The sequence below is a fragment of the Mytilus californianus genome, unplaced genomic scaffold (assembly GCF_021869535.1).
Source record: "Mytilus californianus isolate M0D057914Y unplaced genomic scaffold, xbMytCali1.0.p SCAF_6, whole genome shotgun sequence".
Lineage (NCBI taxonomy): Eukaryota > Metazoa > Mollusca > Bivalvia > Mytilida > Mytilidae > Mytilus > Mytilus californianus.
The window spans coordinates 34070651-34088826 of NW_026262712.1; the positions used below are offsets into that span (position 1 = coordinate 34070651).

The 18176-nt window shown below is 33.7% G+C and overlaps 1 protein-coding gene across 2 annotated transcripts; it reads left to right on the forward strand.

Annotated features, from left to right (window-relative positions):
- The first annotated feature begins 12386 nt into the window (after positions 1 to 12386).
- Positions 12387 to 16922, forward strand: LOC127706041 (uncharacterized). 2 transcript variants are annotated; one of them, XM_052210443.1, is made up of 6 exons: positions 12387 to 12581; positions 12908 to 12979; positions 14068 to 14149; positions 14569 to 14665; positions 15288 to 15435; positions 16769 to 16922. In XM_052210443.1, exons 2-6 carry the CDS (start codon positions 12913 to 12915, stop codon positions 16774 to 16776), a joined length of 402 nt encoding a protein of 133 aa, XP_052066403.1. In that variant the 5' UTR covers positions 12387 to 12581; positions 12908 to 12912; the 3' UTR covers positions 16777 to 16922. The 2 variants fall into 2 exon arrangements, with proteins under 2 accessions (XP_052066403.1, XP_052066404.1); XM_052210444.1 differs by having other exon boundaries at positions 16879 to 16922.
- The last annotated feature ends 1254 nt before the right edge of the window (positions 16923 to 18176 follow it).

Consider the following 18176-nt stretch of genomic DNA (forward strand, 5'->3'; position numbering starts at 1 on the left):
AGATTGTAATAGTGTGCTATGTTTCAGCATTGGTGTAATTATACAATAAGTGTAAAAACAAAGAAAATTGGTTGGAAGAAATCGCTGTGAATTTTTTTCTTTATACTTTACTAACTAAAATCTGACTTGAAGCGCCGACCATGTGATTTTAAGCAGAGACATATATGTCTCTGTTTTAAGGAATAATCTTAAACGGTACAAGAATTTTTCAATGTTTGTTTGGACATCTGGTCTATGAAATTTTTTTAAGTAAAGAACTGGATTATTTTTGCATATATAAAAGATATTGCAGAGTTCTCAAAATCTTTTCCCCTGGTGGCCCTTGAAGAAAATCTGCTGGTCCTAAATATTATTTCTTTTGCAAAATTTTGATGGTCAAAACCTTCGGACCACGACTTAATGATTGTATATGTATACAAGGTATATATGGTTATGGCGTTTCTCAGACTGTTTATTACTAAATCCGTTGATTGTGTAATGATTGGTACTTTAGTTTGGGGAACAAGATTTATTTGTTAGTTGTAATTGGCTTTGAACAAACTTTCAGTAACTGAAAATACTCTTATTTCGGTGCTTTGTGTCTATTGTCATAATGTTAGTTTGGTTTTATTTTTTTGTGTCTCTTATCTTTTGAGATATTACTATTGTAACCGATTTTTACAGTTTGTTCTAATGTTGTACAGTTACACCACTGTCCTAGTTTAGGGAAGAATTGATCAATCATAAACATGTTTAACCCTGCCATATTCTTAATGTGCCTGTGCCAAGTCAGGTGCATGTAGTTCAGTGGTTGTCGTTGGTTTATGTGTGTTGTCCTCAGTGTTGCCTCATATTTGATATTTGTAAATTGTTTTTGTTATATATAATAAAGCCGTTATTTTTTTCGATTCAATTGTTTTACATTTTTCATGTCGGGGCCTTTAATAGCCGACTATACGGTATGGAGTTTTGTCATGGTTGAAGGCCATACGGTTACCTATAATTCCTTATATCCCCTTAATTTGAACTCCAATGGATAGTTTTCTCATTGGCAATCATACCACATCTCCTAATTTTTATATCATATACCTGACTTTTAGACTCAGAAAATGCATGAAATATCTGTCCCTGGACGTTAAAAATAAGCAACAAACTACCAATCATTTTAAACTCGTGTTGAATAAGGAGAAAACCATTTGCTATTTTTTTTTTTGGTAGGGGTGGGGGACATGAGGATTTTGAAAAGGAATATGGAGGCCTAGTGAGACTGAGCTGAAAATATAGGCATGGCATGCTTAGGGACATATTAAAATGTATAATAAATCCGCAAAAAAAATTTATCCTGCTCCCTCCCCCTCGCCAGAATATCAAAAAGTCGTCCCCTTACTTTGATTGTTCATGTAGTTTTTATATTTATCCAGGTTATCGCCCCTACAGGGATGTTCTAAGGCTGCAATACCACAAAAACGTTAATCACACAGCACACATTCTATTATATCTGAATTAATAAATTTATTTATGTCATTTAGACTAAACGACGCCATGTTTGTTATATGCCTCTGCCGTCTAAACCACCTATTTAAAAAGAAGAGATAGAAGAGGAACAGAAGATCTTCCCAATGCAAAAAATAGAAATGGACCTCTTCTGGCTCACTACCGAAGAACAAAAAAACACGCCCTGTTATATATTTCAATTCTTGTCATATAAATCAACTTACCTATATATGATTTGTCTCTAAAACTAACAAAACATAGTATAATATAAATGTATTTTGAAAATAAGAAACTATTCCTTATCACAGACGATAATTCAGATCAAAAATTGTTGTTTTAAAAACTGTCAATCTTTATCTGAGACTACTATAACTATGTGTTATAGTAGTCTCAGGTCTTTATTAAAAAAAACGGTGTTAAATACATTAATAAAACATAGCCTTGAAATGGTAATCTCAGTCAAAGAGAGGCGAAGGATACCAAAGGGACATTCAAACTCATAATCCGGAAAATAAAGTGACAAAGCCATGGCTAAAACAGAAAAAAAGACAAACAAAAAACAGTACACAAAACACAACATAGAAAACAAAAGACTGAGCAACACACACCCCGCCAAAAACTGGGGGTGATCTCAGGTGCTCCGGGAGGGTAAGCAGATCCTGATCAAAGATGAAATAACTGAAAGTGTATAGTGTCTCAAATATTGACGGACTTTCTTAAAACCGACAGTTTCTGTTGCTACACGGTGGTAGCTTATTGTAAATCTATAAATTTTATTGATATTTCAAGTTCAAAGTTCTTACAGTTCTTAACTTTAACAATAGACATTCCTATTATTCAAATCCATAGCAGTCAAATTATAAGATTAATTTATAATTTGACCGATAGGGATTTGAATCTTACACCTTTTAGTTTCAATTTATATATTTTGTCTCGTTGAAAGTAGGGTTTACTGAAATTAGATAAAAGGAAATATGTCGTACACATCAATGATACAGAAAACAACAACACATGCAGTCAAACAAGACTGAAGATATCAAGGGGATGACTGTAAGGACTGCAATACTTGAATAGAGATGTGTCTAAAAATGCAGATGAAAAAACCGAGATCTTTGACTTTGACAAGAATGAATGTTTTATATATTCAAATAGTATTTTTTAAAAAGATATTATTTAAAATGCAATTGTTTTATGAAAAAAGTGCGACGGTGAAATACATATATATTTTCTATGAATATGACCTCTAAAAGCTATAATTTTAATCATGTACTTGTCAATAGCCTAAAATTATGAAAAAAATAAACTCATCGTAGATACCAGGAATAAAAACAGATGAAGGACATATGCGTCAATACGACAGCAAAGCCAAGGACACACAAACCCAAGACATCAAGAGGTAAAACCGTCCAAGAAAATAATATTAAACCATAATTAGAAACATCCATCTGTATATTCCAGAATATGCAACCTGTTGTGTTCAGTGAACGTTCAACGAAAACTATACGTCTAGTATACCGCAAAAAAAAAAACAGTTTCGAGTCTTAAAAGAGTTCCTATATTCTAAACATGTTCAGTTACGATTTAAAATTTAATCCTATACATGTTTCTTCCCAGACATGTCATATAATATGTGTTTAACATCAAAGCACATCTTTATAGTGTTGGGCATATAGGACATTTGATCGAAAATAAAAAATGCACATAGGGTCAGTTGAACGTCGACATCATGGACATTTTAACACCAGAATATTAACCTTACCTCGATTTTCAAATAGGACGTTTGAGCGAAATTTCCTGTAATACTTTTATATAAATTAAGAAAAGATTTTTAAAAAGTAAGAAAAAGGGAAATTCGATCGGTTCTGGCTATTTAATGATAGTTAAAATTGAGAATGGAAATGGGGAATGTGTCAAAGAGACAACAACCCGACCATAGAGCAGACAACAGCCGAAGGCCACCAATGGTTCTTCAATGCAGCGAGAAACTTCCGCACCCGGAGGCGTCCTTCAGCTGGCCCCTAAACAAATATGTATACAAGTTCAGTGATAATAGACGTCACACTAAACTCCAAATTATACACAAGTAACTGAAATTAAAAATGATACAAGACTAACAAAGGCCAGAGGCTCCTGACTTGGGACAGGCGCGCAAAAATGCGGCGGGGTTAAACATGTTTTTTGATATCTCAACCCTCCCCCTATACCTCTAGCCAATGTAGAAAAAACAAACGTACAACAGTACGCACAGTAAAACTCAGTTTAAGAGAAGTCCGAGTCCGATGTCAGAATAGGAAACAAAAGAAAATAAACAAAATGACAATAATACATAAATAACAACAGACTACTAGCAGTTACTGACATGACAGCTCCAGACCTCAATTAAACTGATTGAAAGATTATGTCTTCATCATATGAATATCAGACACAATCCCTCCTGTTGGGGGTTTAGTATTATACCGTCATAAAATATATGAGAAGAACATAACCAGTTACTCTACTTACCAATCAATTCGACATACTATAATTCATTGGTTATGCATATTTTCTTTGTTCAAAATTTCTTATATATATAAATTGAAATGTCCCTTAATTGGCACTTGAGGTCTTGTACATGTTAAAATGGATATAATTTTGTACGATACGAATAAAGGAAATAAAGAGCCTTGTTTGCGACAGCACTTCAGAGCTGAACAGACAAGGAGAAGGAACAGAATCTCCTGGACTTGCATTCGCGGTACTGCCAGCAGGAAATAACGAGGGATTTTTATGTCAGAGATATAAATGCCCGAACTGACTTGTAAATAATGCCACTGCCGAGTTTTAAGTTTTATGACAGTGCATTTATTTTGCAATTAAAAGATGTTATAAACTTTGTCCGTTATAAACTCCGCTGGCGAACGGAAGAGGTACTCCTTCATCATTCTTATTTTTTTTCGCTCAAATGTCTTTTTCATTTTTTATTTTCTTTCAAATGTCCTAGAATTTCGGCGCACAAATGTGCTATACTTCCGCACTCAAACGTCCTTTTTCTATCGCTCAAATGTCCTGCCATTTCGCTGAAATGTCCATTGCTGATAGTGTTACCAGTGATTCGGGACTGACATGATTTATTGCATAAGTATACATAAGTATACATTTTGAGAAATCGTCAGTTTCTAAATCTTGCACGAAACTTACAGCCGTTTTAGGTTACGGTTTGCAGTTTTTTGACATTTTGCTTATCCAATTTTTTTTCATCGTTCTCAGCCTTTCCACACATTTGATTCTGAGCATTCGTAATAAAAAGTAGTCAAGAAAAGCGATTCTTCATAACTTCGCAAGAAAATGGAGCTACACAGACGATGATGTTGTTTATCGAGCTCAAAAATTTAGATAACATCCATGTAAACTTCAAATGCTTTGAATAAACTTATTCTCAAAGGTTATAAATTTAACATTGTAGTGAGATCTTTGAAAATGGTTGTTATCGGTCCTAACATTGATTTTGTTTCAATGATATGAACCAGTACTACGCATGTTATGTATTGTTACACAGTTAAGAACAACTAAGGTGGATCATACCTTACTTATACTTTGCCAAAATGTAGATTTAACCATACTTTTTCAAAAATATAATAAAAATTATGGGTCACCGAATTACTTTTCAAGCTACAAGTCGCAACTGCTTCCGGTTTATATCAACTGCTTCCGTTTCATATCAACTGCTTTCGGTTATTATCGCATGCTTTTCTGTAACGTTATCGCATGACAGTTCGACGTCATTCGGCAAATTCCGGAAAATGTACCTCAATGGTACGTTTTTTTAGTAAAACATAACAAAATTGGAGAAAAAGAAAATATTAATATTCAGGAAAATATATTATTGAAAATACAAAACAAATATTACAACAAATGCATTGTTTCAAAGTTTTAAAAATAGTTGTGTCTGTATGTCTTCTGCTGAAGTATATGATAAAAAGAACATAACATGTCATTTTTCATATCAGACCCCTTATCAGCCCATGGTCAAAATCATCTCTCGAGCCTGTCGGCTCTCGGGCTGATAACATGACCTAGGGCTGATAAGGGGTCTGATATGAAAAAGGCCATGTTATAATCTATATTTATCATATACTTATATGGGGACGAAGTACTAATGAACTCAAAATCGTTAACTTTTTTTTTATTTTCAGACTTTTTTATTTTTCCGCATTTGCGCAGAAATCTACTTCCTTTTTCCGGTCTCGTTTGCATGAGTCTTTGAGTAAAATATATATTTATCAGTCTAGTAAAATATAGGAAGGAACGCAATACCAATTCCATTTTTAATAATTCCATGAATGGCTTGATATGAAAAAACGTTACCTGATAGCGTTTCTTTGCTTACATTGAATATGACGTCATAACATAAGTAACGTCACAACTAAAATTCCGAACAACAGAACCGAAATCGGAAACGTAAGGGTATTTCCGTTTCTTTTTGAACAGATTTTGAAGTTAAAATATGTTTGAATTAAAAAAAAATAATTCATACAGACTTCGTCCCCTTTCACAGGTAACGCCTGCCTCATATTAAGAGGACGAAGTCCCCTATAACGGTAGAAAAATCAATAAAAAAAAAAAAAAAAAAAAAAAAAAAATCGGGAAAATTTCCCGAAATTTTTATTATAATAATGAACTCAAAATCGTTAACTTTTTTATTTTCAGACTTTTTTATTTTCCCGCATTTGTGCAGAAATCTACTTCCTTCTTCCGGTCTCGTTTGCATGAGTCTTTGAGTAAAATATATATTTATCAGTCTAGTAAAATATAGGAAGGAACGCAATACCAATTCCATTTTTAATAATTCCTTGAATGGCTTGATATGAAAAAACGTTACCTGATAGCGTTTCTTTGTTTACATTGAATATGACGTCATAACATAAATAACGTCACAACTAAAATTCCGAACAACAGAACCGAAATCGGAAACGTAAGGATATTTCCGTTTCTTTTTTGAACAGATTTTGAAGTTAAAATATGTTTGAATTAAAAAAAAATAATTCATACAGACTTCGTCCCCTTTCACAGGTAACGTCTGCCTCATATTATAGACTTCGTCCCCTTTCACAGGTAATGCCTGCCTCATAAGGGGACGAAGTCCCCTATTACAGTAGAAAAATCAATAAAAAAAAAAGAAAAAAAAAAAAAAAAATCGGGAAAATTTCCCGAAATTTTTATTCTACTAATGAACTCAAAATCGTTAACTTTTTTATTTTCAGACTTTTTTATTTTCCCGCATTTGCGCAGAAATCTACTTCCTTTTTCCGGTCTCGTTTGCATGAGTCTTTGACTAAAATATATATTTATCAGTCTAGTAAAATATAGGAAGGAACGCAATACCAATTCCATTTTTAATAATTCCTTGAATGGCTTGATATGAAAAAACGTTACCTGATAGCGTTTTTTTGTTTACATTGAATAAGACGTCATACATATATAACGTCACAACTAAAATCCCTTACAACAGAACCGAAATCGGAAACGTAAGGGTATTTCCGTTTCTTTTTTAACAGATTTTGAAGTTAAAATATGTTTGAATTGAAAAAAAATAATTCATACAGACTTCGTCCCCTTTCACAGGTAACGCCTGCCTCATATTAGAAAATAATGGTATAATTGTACCCCATGATAAAAATTATTTGTACATATATTTATTCATTAAATTTGAAGAATTGCCTTAGCCGTGTGATATGACTTTTGTTATCAACTGCTTCCGGTTTATATCAACTGCTTCCGTTTCATATCAACTGCTTCCGGTTATTATCGCATGCTTTTCTGTAACGTTATCGCATGACAATTCGACGTCATTCGGCAAATTCCGGAAAATGTACCTCAATGGTACGTTTTTTTTTTAGTAAAACATAACAAAGTTGGAGAAAAAGAAAATATTAATAATCAGGAATTATAGAATAACTAATCGAAGAATTCAAATAGAGAAAAATATTCAACGAGTGACCGAACAACACATTAATTAACGAATGCGCGTAGCGCATGAGTTAATTATCAGTGTTGTTCGGTCACGAGTTGAATATTTTTCGATATTTGAATTCTTTGATTAGTTATTCTTTTTATTACATTGGCAAAGGGCTTTTTAATGAAATTAAAGTAGAAAATGTAAGGAACTAGATCTTTTTCTACGCATTCACAATTTGTTTTGATCCGACGTTATCGACGTCTTGACAACGCCTATTGTTGTATGACGTCAGAGGAGTGAAATAACCACGTTTATTTCACATGTGAAATTATCGGTTTTTATTTCACTTGGAAATCAATGTAATTCATTGCATACAATGTAATAAAATACATTATTAAAAAATACAAAACAAATATTACAACAAATGCATTGTTTCAAAGTTTTAAAAATAGTTTTGTCTGTATGTCTTCTGCTGAAGTATATGATAAAAAGAACATAACATGTCGTTTTTCATATCAGACCCCTTATCAGCTCATGGTCAAAATCATCCCTCGAGCCTGTCGGCTCTCGGGCCTGATAACATGACCTAGGGCTGATAAGGGGTCTGATATGAAAAAGGCCATGTTATAATCTATATTTATAATATGCTTTAAGAAAATAAAATAGACAGTAGTGTCACTGATCTTGTTTTCTTGCTACAAGTAAAAAAAGAAAACTTCTTTTATTAAAATTTTAATATTTGGGTTATCTCCCCTTAAATGGCTAAGTTGAAAAATAGATTCAAACAAACACAAATATTTTAATATACGCCGACCGTGCGAGGGCTGTATAGCCAGCCAATGTCGTTAAAAACTTCCATCATCATATATCTTAAGTTCCTACATTTTGTCAATATTTTTGGAATTGTACCAAGTCGTGTTTTCTCAGACTGTTTTTATGCATCTTCGCTAGCCAAGGGTTACGATCCACTTCCCTCGAAGTGGATCGTAACCCTTGGCTAGCGAAGATGGTTTTTATGATGATGGAGATGAAATTAAGATGATGATGGATTGGTGTTTAACTGTTAACGTTCAGTGACAAATATTACCTACATATCAGAAAGTGAAAATGCTTATGAGGCTAAATTTCTGAATACTGCTTTGAACCGATTCGAATTTGTACACGTACACAAGATAAAAGTCCTCGGGAACTGACGTTACCCTAACTGATTCTACAATTCTAAATCGAACTGACCAATCTTTGCTCTTATACTCCTAAATGCCACGTGCTTTGCGGAGAACAGCAAATACCAATACTTTTAGTTTTAATTCATTGCCCGCTCGGAGATCGAACCCACGACACCCCGCTGACTAAAGGCGAGCATGGTACCAAGAGACCAGCACGTTGGTTGACTATCAATGGCGCCTTTAAACAATAAATCCTTTTAATGTGTACTGTCTCGTTGATATTTCATTCTATATAGGAAAACATGTTTTGCATATTAATTGAAAATGGCTTCGAACTAGCTTTCATGCAGTAACTGTGAACTTGTACTCTTAAATCGGTAATTTGTGTCTTCTGTGTTTTTGTAGGTTTTTGTGCTTTGTGTCGATCTGATGGGGCAAGCCATATCTATATAATTTGTATTTTTTGTTCTTATGATGCGCAATTACATCACCCGTAAGCGGCTTGTCTTTCATTTTTGCTTATGTGCCTTGTCTATATGCCATTTTGTTTTTCTTTGTTTGTTTTTATTGTGATTAAGATTATAAAACAATGTTGACTGCTGTACCCCTATTTTTGACATTTTTACCTATTATGTCTGTTTGTTTAGTTCACACATTGTTGTCAATATAATGGAATTTTATGCGACTGTCATACAAGTGAGATGTTTAGTTAGCTATAAAACCAGGTTTAATCCACCATTTTCTACTAAGGAAATGCCTGTACCAAGTCAGGAATATGACAGTTGTTTTCCATTCGTTTGATCTTTTGATTTTGCCATTTGATAAGGGACTTTCCGTTTTTAATTTTCCTTGGAGTTCGGTATTTTTGTTATTTTACTTTTTACATACATGATTAACACCGTCACATAACTTATCTTCTTCTTCCATATACTGCCCACATTCAACTTTCTGAATATACTGGCAAATTGGTTCTGCATGGTTAAAAACAGGATAAAACAAATGTTCAACTTATTTTGTAAGGTTGGTCATTTGAGATTTGAATGTCTCAAATGACTGTGCTGTGGCGATCTCCGGGGGAAGCTTGTTCCAGTCTTTGGTGGTGTTCACAAAGAAGGACCATTTCCTGCAGTCTTTGGTTGCTGTTTGTACCATGTATCCATGCTGTTGTGTATGTCTGGATACTCTGGTTGGTCTCTGGAGGTACATGTCTTTGTTGATGGCTACTTTGTCGTTGACGATCTTGTACATCATTGCGAGCCTGGCCTCTCTGCGTCGTTCTTGGAGATTTTTCCAACCCAATTCATTAATCATGTCCGTGACACTTGATCTTTTTCTGTGGCGCTTGGTGACGTATCGCGCAGCCCTCCTTTGAACTTTTTCAATTTGGTCAATATGTTTCTGATGATATGGGTCCCATACTGTTGTGGCATATTCTAGTTGGGGCCTTACTAGGGTTTTGTAAGCTTGCTCTTTGATGCTTTTAGAGCCGATGTGTAGATTTCTGTGGAGGAAACCAAGGCTTCTGCTGGCTTTGCTGGTAATGTTGTTGATGTGTTCTCCCCAGTCTAGTTCGCTTGTGATGGTGCAGCCCAGATACTTAATTGATGTTTCATGTTTTAGTACATGATCATGTAATACATAGTCCCATTTGATTGGCTTTTTCTTTCTGGAGACAGTCAGTACGCTACACTTTTCTGGGTGAAACTCCATCTTCCACTTTTCCTCCCATAGTGCCAGTTTATCAAGGTCTGACTGTAGGTGTCGGCAATCAGTATCTGAGGCGATGGTTAAGTAGACTACTGTGTCATCAGCAAAGAGACGAACTGTTGATTTTAGGTCATTCGCTAGGTCATTTATGTAAAACAAAAATAGACTAGGGCCTAGGACTGAACCTTGTGGAACTCCAGATTCTACCTTTGCTCTGTCTGACTGTTCACCCTCAACTACTACTACTTGGGTTCTATTTGTCAGGAACGCTTCTATCCAGCTGTTGGTCTTTCCCCTGATTCCATAGTGATTGAGTTTATGTAGGAGCAGGCTATGGGATACCTTATCGAATGCTTTTGAGAAGTCTAGTATCAGTAGGTCAGACTGTTTTCCCAATTCAAGGTACTTCGTTAAGTCATCAATGCATTCTAAGAGTTGCGTCTCGCAGGATCGTTTACTTCGAAATCCATGTTGTAGTGGATAAAGGATGTTGTTTGCCTCTGCGTGTTTCATAATATGGCTGGTAACAATATGTTCGATGATCTTGCAGCAAATACATGTAAGAGATATTGGTCTGTAATTTGCTGGGATGTACTTTTGACCCTTTTTTGTATGCTGGTGTGACTGTGTCCAAAGTTCGGGGCCTGTAATGTGGTTGAAGTTGGTTAATTGCTGTCTGCCATATTTATTTCTCGTTTAATGTTTAGCATAAATCAAGCCGTTGTTTTTATCTTTTGAATTATTTGACGTTTTGTCATTCCGGAACCTTTTAAAGCTTACTATATTTTGATTTTGTTCATTGTTGTAGGTCGCGTACGGTGATCCATAATTGTTATATTCTCGTCAGTTTATTTGGTCCAGACTAGTAGATAGTTGCCAATCAAAAACATCTCCTTATCATACATTGAAACATTAGTTATCATTATAACAGTATCGCCGTAATAAGTGAATGTATATATACATGGACGGACGATGTTACAAACGAGTGTCTTTTCAGAATATAGACTAGGAGGACAAAGATAAGCTGGATCTAGAACAATTTTGAATCATAACTATATATACTACACCACGCTTAAAAATACGACTTCAAGTTCATGGGCAGCTTAATTTTAATTGAACATAGTTTGTCAACTGGTCTTCCTATAAATAAGATAAGAATACCTGATTGAGAAAGACCAAGCACTGATAAAGTTAATTAAGTCATATAGCACTGGCGTAGGAGCCGTGAATGACAACCATGCATAACAATGGCACAGCGTTTTGTTGTTGCTTCTCATCAAGAAGACATGTCGACGTTATCCTACGATGATTTCAAGAGATAATATCTTACAGCAAATAGAAAAGTTTCTGTCTTCACATACATGGGTTCACTGCCCTCGAAATCAGCTATAATCAATAGCTCATTCGGTGCATTTTTGTTGGCATCAGTTGCCTTTTTAAAAACAGCAGCGATTAAAAGGCCGAATACCGTTAACATTAAATCAATCACTGAATTACCCATAACGCCTCAGTTGTGCGATTTTTCATTAATTGTGTCGGGTTCTCTTGTATGTATGCGGTTTTGGTGGTCTGAGGACAAAATCAAAACAAAAACAGTATTCCTGGAAACCTTTTGAAAGCAATTAAGAATCTTTATGGAACATTTGAATTAAGTCACATGTTTGTTCTACATCCAGCATTTTTTTCAAAGTAAAACATTGTATCCTATAAATGGGTAGTTTGCGAGATAAACATGTTCGAAACCGCGAAGGATATTGTTAATAATGATACTTAAACATCCTACTGTTGGCATGTTTATTGTTTAATAAGGGTGTGTACTGTGTATGTATTTATTTTTTCAGCATTTTTCTTGTAGGCTGTCAGGAAGGTCCTGATTTGAAAAAAAAATTATTAGCGCAAAAGAAATTAGAAACAGACAAGAAAACCTTATAAAGACAAATATAAAAAACAAAATAATAACGGCCTGAAAACGATTATCTATGCAGTTCAATAACTTGTAGGATATCTTATAGCTATATTGATTGTGTACAGTTAAAACTATTGAATCCCTGGATAAATAAGAATGTCAAGGGCGATTATTAAAATTAGTACTTTTATGTGATCTAAATGAAGAGCATAGATTTAGGAACAAGTTCGACCGCACGAAATAGAAGACGAACTAACGCGGTCCAGATAAGATAATACAATTTCAGACGTCATACCATAGATAAACGAACCTACGTACCGATATATGCTTGTTTATTATCATTTTAAAGACACCTGTTGGTCACTGAACAACTTTTAGAACAGCACTACAAAAGGTAATAATATATCTTTTAACTTATTATTATGTTTTTTATATATTGTTATATATTTTCATAATTTAAATTTGTTTATGTATATGTCCTAACTTACAAATGTTGGTTTTAAAATTTATATGCTTTTCATCTCTAAAGAACGTTATTTTTACTTATACTTAAAATATGCTGAATTGCTAGTTACAAATATCAGAACTAACGTTTTTTTTTCGTTTTTTTTTGCCATATAATTATTTATAAATTTGCTTATAATGTTTTTTTTTTCAAATGTTTTAGTCTCAAGACCTTGCTATTCATTGAGTAATTCAGTGGTACATTTTTTTTTTCAGACATCATGTTTCAAATATTCGCAGCTTTTCTTTTCTCATCAATGGTATTTGGCAATCCAATTACAAATAACAGTAAGTCTATATATTACAATTGTTTTCATGTTTTGTATATTTTTGTAAGCGATGTATCACGTTTATCATGATAAATCAGGGTCGGTAACTACCATATTTTTAAAACTAGTTTGTATGCCGCTAAATGACAAAAAAGGACCAAAATTTATGTGAGCGAAAAATCGCGACAAATACATGTACTGACAATATACAGATGCTTTAATTTTACAATAATTAGCCCTTTCCTGTATCAAATTTACAGACCCTTTTTTATACATGTATATAAATACCTCCAAATAATAGTTTTGGTATATTCCTGTAGATATCTCCGGGGGATGCTACATGTCGTTTAATTATACTACAATTGAAATTCGTTTTCTGAATGCAAATCAGTACGTTAGTTTGAACTTTTTTGTTAGTTGTGAAGTAACGGTTTGACGAATGGTCGCTAGAACTCGATAAATGTGGAATAAATGTTATAGAGAACGTTGTACGTTTCGGAACTCAAAGATGAACGAGTTTCTAGATCTGTTGATCTAAATTGATCAGCAGTTGAAGACCTGTTCTCGCTTCAAGATAATGATTCACGAACTCGAAACAGCATCTTTTAGTCGAATCCGGGGACTGAAATTACCGTTGTAAAGTTCATGCTGTTTTATTTCATACTTGGTAATTAAAATCAGACCAGTGTGGTTTTAGTTGTACATTTAGGTTCAGTGTATTTTCAGAACGACATAAATATAGTTATGTTGATCTTGATTTACTAGTTTTCACTTGTGTATTTAAATTCAGTGTACAATGAGAGCAACTGGCAACTTGACAACTAATGTTCACCGGTATTTTCAAACTTGGTGTCAAACGGGTTGTTTGAAAAATCAAGACCGTTCAAATTATGAAGATATAAAAAACCGTATAGTTTTCTGTAATACTTTTCAAAGATTTTGCTAAAATAAAGAACACGTTCTATTGAAATATATGATAAAGAATAAAAAAAAACCACCTTGCTCACATATGTCCGTCAAGAAATAACAGATCTGTTTGACTTACACATATGATGCAGTCTAAATGCCAGTAACAGTTGGTTTTATATTGGGTATTTTTCATTGCAGTCGAGGATTTGGTAACAAAGAAATACAATGAAGTTTTGAATCAAGAAATTGAAAAAGGCATTGGTTCCACTAAAATTTTAGAGTAAGTTTTTCATTAAAATTTATCATTATTGTCTTATAATAAAATATGATAGAAATTGAAATAAAATCAAAATGGATGGTATAAGTGGTATCTACATTTTACGAACAAGAGAGAGGCACACGTGGATAAAATGGGGTTCAAGGAGTAAATAAATGATGATACACAGAAACACTAAGTCTGGCAAGAAGTAAAAATTTAAAAGAAAAAATAGCTTACATTCACTTCATCAAGTTGATCGTTTGTGGATAGTTGTCTCATTGGCAATCATACCACATCTCCTTATTTTTATATAGAAACATAAAGAATGATCAAAAGTCAACTTAGTTCAAATTATTGATATATTTGAACTGGTATACCAATACACATGAAAGTGTTTGCTTGAAAACGTATATTACACACACGTCTGTTTATTTTTATAGACTGCCTCACAAGATGCAAGAGTTTTTGAAAAAAGTAGGAGAGCATCAACTCCCGTTGGTACAAAGTCAAATAAAAGAAGAAGTGAAAGAATACAGTGTAAGTTAAATCTGCACCATAGAGTACTGAGCTTGAAATGTTATGAATGTCGAGTAAGTGGGATGCACACGGTCACTAACTTTTTAGGGGGGGGGGGTTCATAATTAAAACATTATATCTCAGTCCTTGTTTAAAAGAACACGCCTTTCTAATTGTTTGGTTAGGTTTCGGGTTGCAGTTTCATTGAAGTATCATGAGCCTGTTTCTCTTTTTACACAGCAGCTAAAGTGTATTACTAATTGTGTCGACAGACGACCGTTAATCTTGGATAGAACAAGGATTTGTATTTGTATACAAATCCTTGGATAGATGAAGAAGCTGGAATTGTTGGGGTTAAAAATAAAAAAAGATAGAAAACTTAATGCATGGTGACCGTTGCTGTTTTATGCGCAAAATAGGAGAAAGCATTGATAATAATTAGCTTCAGCTTCAGTATAAAATGTAAATTATTAATTTTTACTATTTTCATGAAAAAAAGAGGACAAAGAGGGGGCAAAATGAAAGTTTTGTCAAGGAGTTGGGATGCATTGTATTTAAAACAACTACATATTCACACCAGATTCATGAAAATTTCAATGTAAATATAATCGATTTTATCAACTTTTGTTTATCTTTTCTTCAGAATGATGTGAAACAATTTGTAGAGGGCGAAGTGAAGAATTATATTGAACCCCTGAAGATTTCGGTGTTTGTATCCAACCATCTTCGTCGCCACAGACGTGATGATGACGAAATGCCCAACTACTTGGACCATTTCTATGGCGGGCTTGGTAAGTTTGTATCTAAACTGACTGGTGATATCTCTGATCTTGATCGATTGTTTCTTGCATGCTTTGTCCCACGGAAGGGAAAAGGAAAAAGGGGGGGGGGTCTCTGGAATGCCTTGAATGGGTCCTTTCTTTTGTCAAATATATAAATGGTGTGCTACTGCATTTTCAACAAGTTAAAATGTCAATGGGTCAGTAATTTTCATCTTTCGATTACCATTTTGTACATGCTGTTTTGTCGCTTTAAATCAAATTAAAAAGCAAAAATTGTATATATGTGATAACTCAGAAATATATGAATGGGTAATGAATTTGCCATGTAATACGTTTATTGGGGGGGGGAGGAGGGATTTCACAAGACTTCAATATGAGAATGGGGGTGATTTTGAAATCCCAGCTGCACGTCCTTGTAGAGTAACTTGAGACCATCCCATCCTTGGTCAAATTCTCACTCTTTATTCATCTTTTTAATGGCATACACGTAGAAAGGTCTAAACGAATTTGTAATAGTATGTTCTCCGTAATAAAAAATAGTGGGAGAGCTAATTATAACATACTCCCTGGGACTATATTATGTCCCAGGTACTCCCAAGTCCATGAGTGAACAAAATGTAACACAGATAAATAAATTCTGACACCACCACAAAATTTACAAAATCTATAGACAAATGACACAAAGAAGCACACACGAATTAAGAAAGAGCGACAACCAGTGATGAGGTTATACAAACTGACTTAAATGAGGACGTTGGTTTTGTCTATTGTCATGTTTGGACCTTTTATAGCTTACTCTACAGTTTGGTTCATTGTTGAAGGCTGTATTGTGACATATAGAGTTAACATCCTAGTCCTAAATTGGGAGATTGTTGTCACATTGGCAATCATACATCTTTTCATATATCAATTGTTGCTTTATATGTGAAAGAACGTGGCAGATTTCTTACGAGAAGGAACATGGGATTTCATGAGAAGGAATGTTTTATATTGTACATGAGGCACTAATCCAATAAAATACATAGAAATACCTATTTAAAAAACTGTGATGATATCTTGGCAGTCTCTAGAAAGTTTAGATCTTCAAAATTGAAATAAAAATCGTTGAAGATAAAAATAAAAATTGTCCTTATTATTATTTCGTGAGTATGTATAACATCAGTAAAAAATATAGTAACTTTTTATACGAGCAAAAATATCAGCGTTAATTGTCTTAATTCATAAATTTAGATTTAATTGAGGGATGATTTAAACCATCTAAGCCATCATCATATAAAACAGTTTTTCATGGTTATATTGAGTCTGTATAAGGTTCATCAATAAGCATTATTTATATTTTTAGGCAAATAAAGATGTTTCCAACATGGTGACCGAAGACAGGAGGATTGCCTTTAAAACAAAGATTATATATAAAATGTAACAATAAATATGTACAATTATTTTATTTTATAGGCAAGTAGAGAGACAATAAATATCAATGGAAGACAGAGATCTGATGTAAAGAACTGTCAAATTATTTATTTTCAAAACAAACAATTTTAAAATAAAAATAAATAAAAAATCTTTTTTGTTGCCACAGAACATTCTCAATATATTTCAGTGTGTAACTATTACTTTCAAGATCTGTAGACAAGTGAGGGGAGAAAATTAGGGACTTTACAGAGTGACTAAAAATACCATTAAAGGATCATATTAGGATTACAGATACCATTATTGAACATCAGGATTACTTAAAATGGTATATAATAGAAAACCAAAGAATATGGGGTATCCATCCACGACACAAAATCAGTTCATGCACAACAAAAAAAACACACAAAGAGCAAAGGAACAGGGCTTTTATTGCTGTTCTTCATCTGAAAGTCACAGTGAGGCCTTCAACACAGAGCAAAAAAACTCTCACCTCACTGCAAGTTTAAGACGGTCCCTAGCACCGGCTTGAGCAGAATTCTTTGCAAAAATAATTTGGATAGACTTTGTAAGATGTAACACCACCTAATCAGGCCCGGCCAAAAAAGAACATACTGGAAAGTAGTACATATTTAAAACAAAATAGTTACTACGCATAACAGTAAATCTTAAAACTATGTAGCATATATTTTAGTAATTAAGGTATAAGATGAAAGGTGAAGGACTGGTGATCCTTGTATGGTTATATTTTCCATAGCACTTTCAATGATAAGATATATTGCTGTTTGCTTCACGTCCAGTGGCAAATATTTCATGCAATTCAGGACTATTAACAAATAAACAATAAATCTAATAGGTAGGATTTCCAAGCGAGTTGGCCTGGAACTAAGATATTCACTGGAAAATGATAGTTTACATGTATATTGGCAGAAATTTTCCCTTGCAACAGGCCACCGAACATGCTTCAAGCATGGCACTCTCTCTACTGGTAATATTGACATGTGTCTATTGAGCTTGATTTCACATGTTTTCATACAATTTTATCCAGTCAACTGGTGACCATAAAACTTGTTCTAATCTCACTACGTGAACATGAAGACAAGAATATGTCATTCTAATCTATAAATGGTCTGGTGTTTTAAAGTGCAATTTGGTTGTTGATAGATATTGTTTCTTTTATGTACAGTCCTGTGATTGTAAGTCAAAATCTAATTTAAGACATTACTATAAAAGTTTTATTGATCATCTGTATATCTGAAATAAGTTGAATCATAATGCTGACCTATTTAGTTGTAGGTGTGGGAATGACTATATTTAAATTTACAAGAACTGAAATTTAA

Excerpts from the sequence above, each read along its gene's own strand:
- LOC127706041 (XM_052210443.1), top strand. The coding sequence starts at position 12,913 with ATGTTTCAAATATTCGCAGCTTTTCTTTTCTCATCAATGGTATTTGGC. Across the intron at positions 12,980-14,067 it reads CAATCCAATTACAAATAACA|TCGAGGATTTGGTAACAAAG; the intron begins GTAAGTCTATAT and ends TTTTCATTGCAG. Across the intron at positions 14,150-14,568 it reads GGTTCCACTAAAATTTTAGA|ACTGCCTCACAAGATGCAAG; the intron begins GTAAGTTTTTCA and ends TTATTTTTATAG.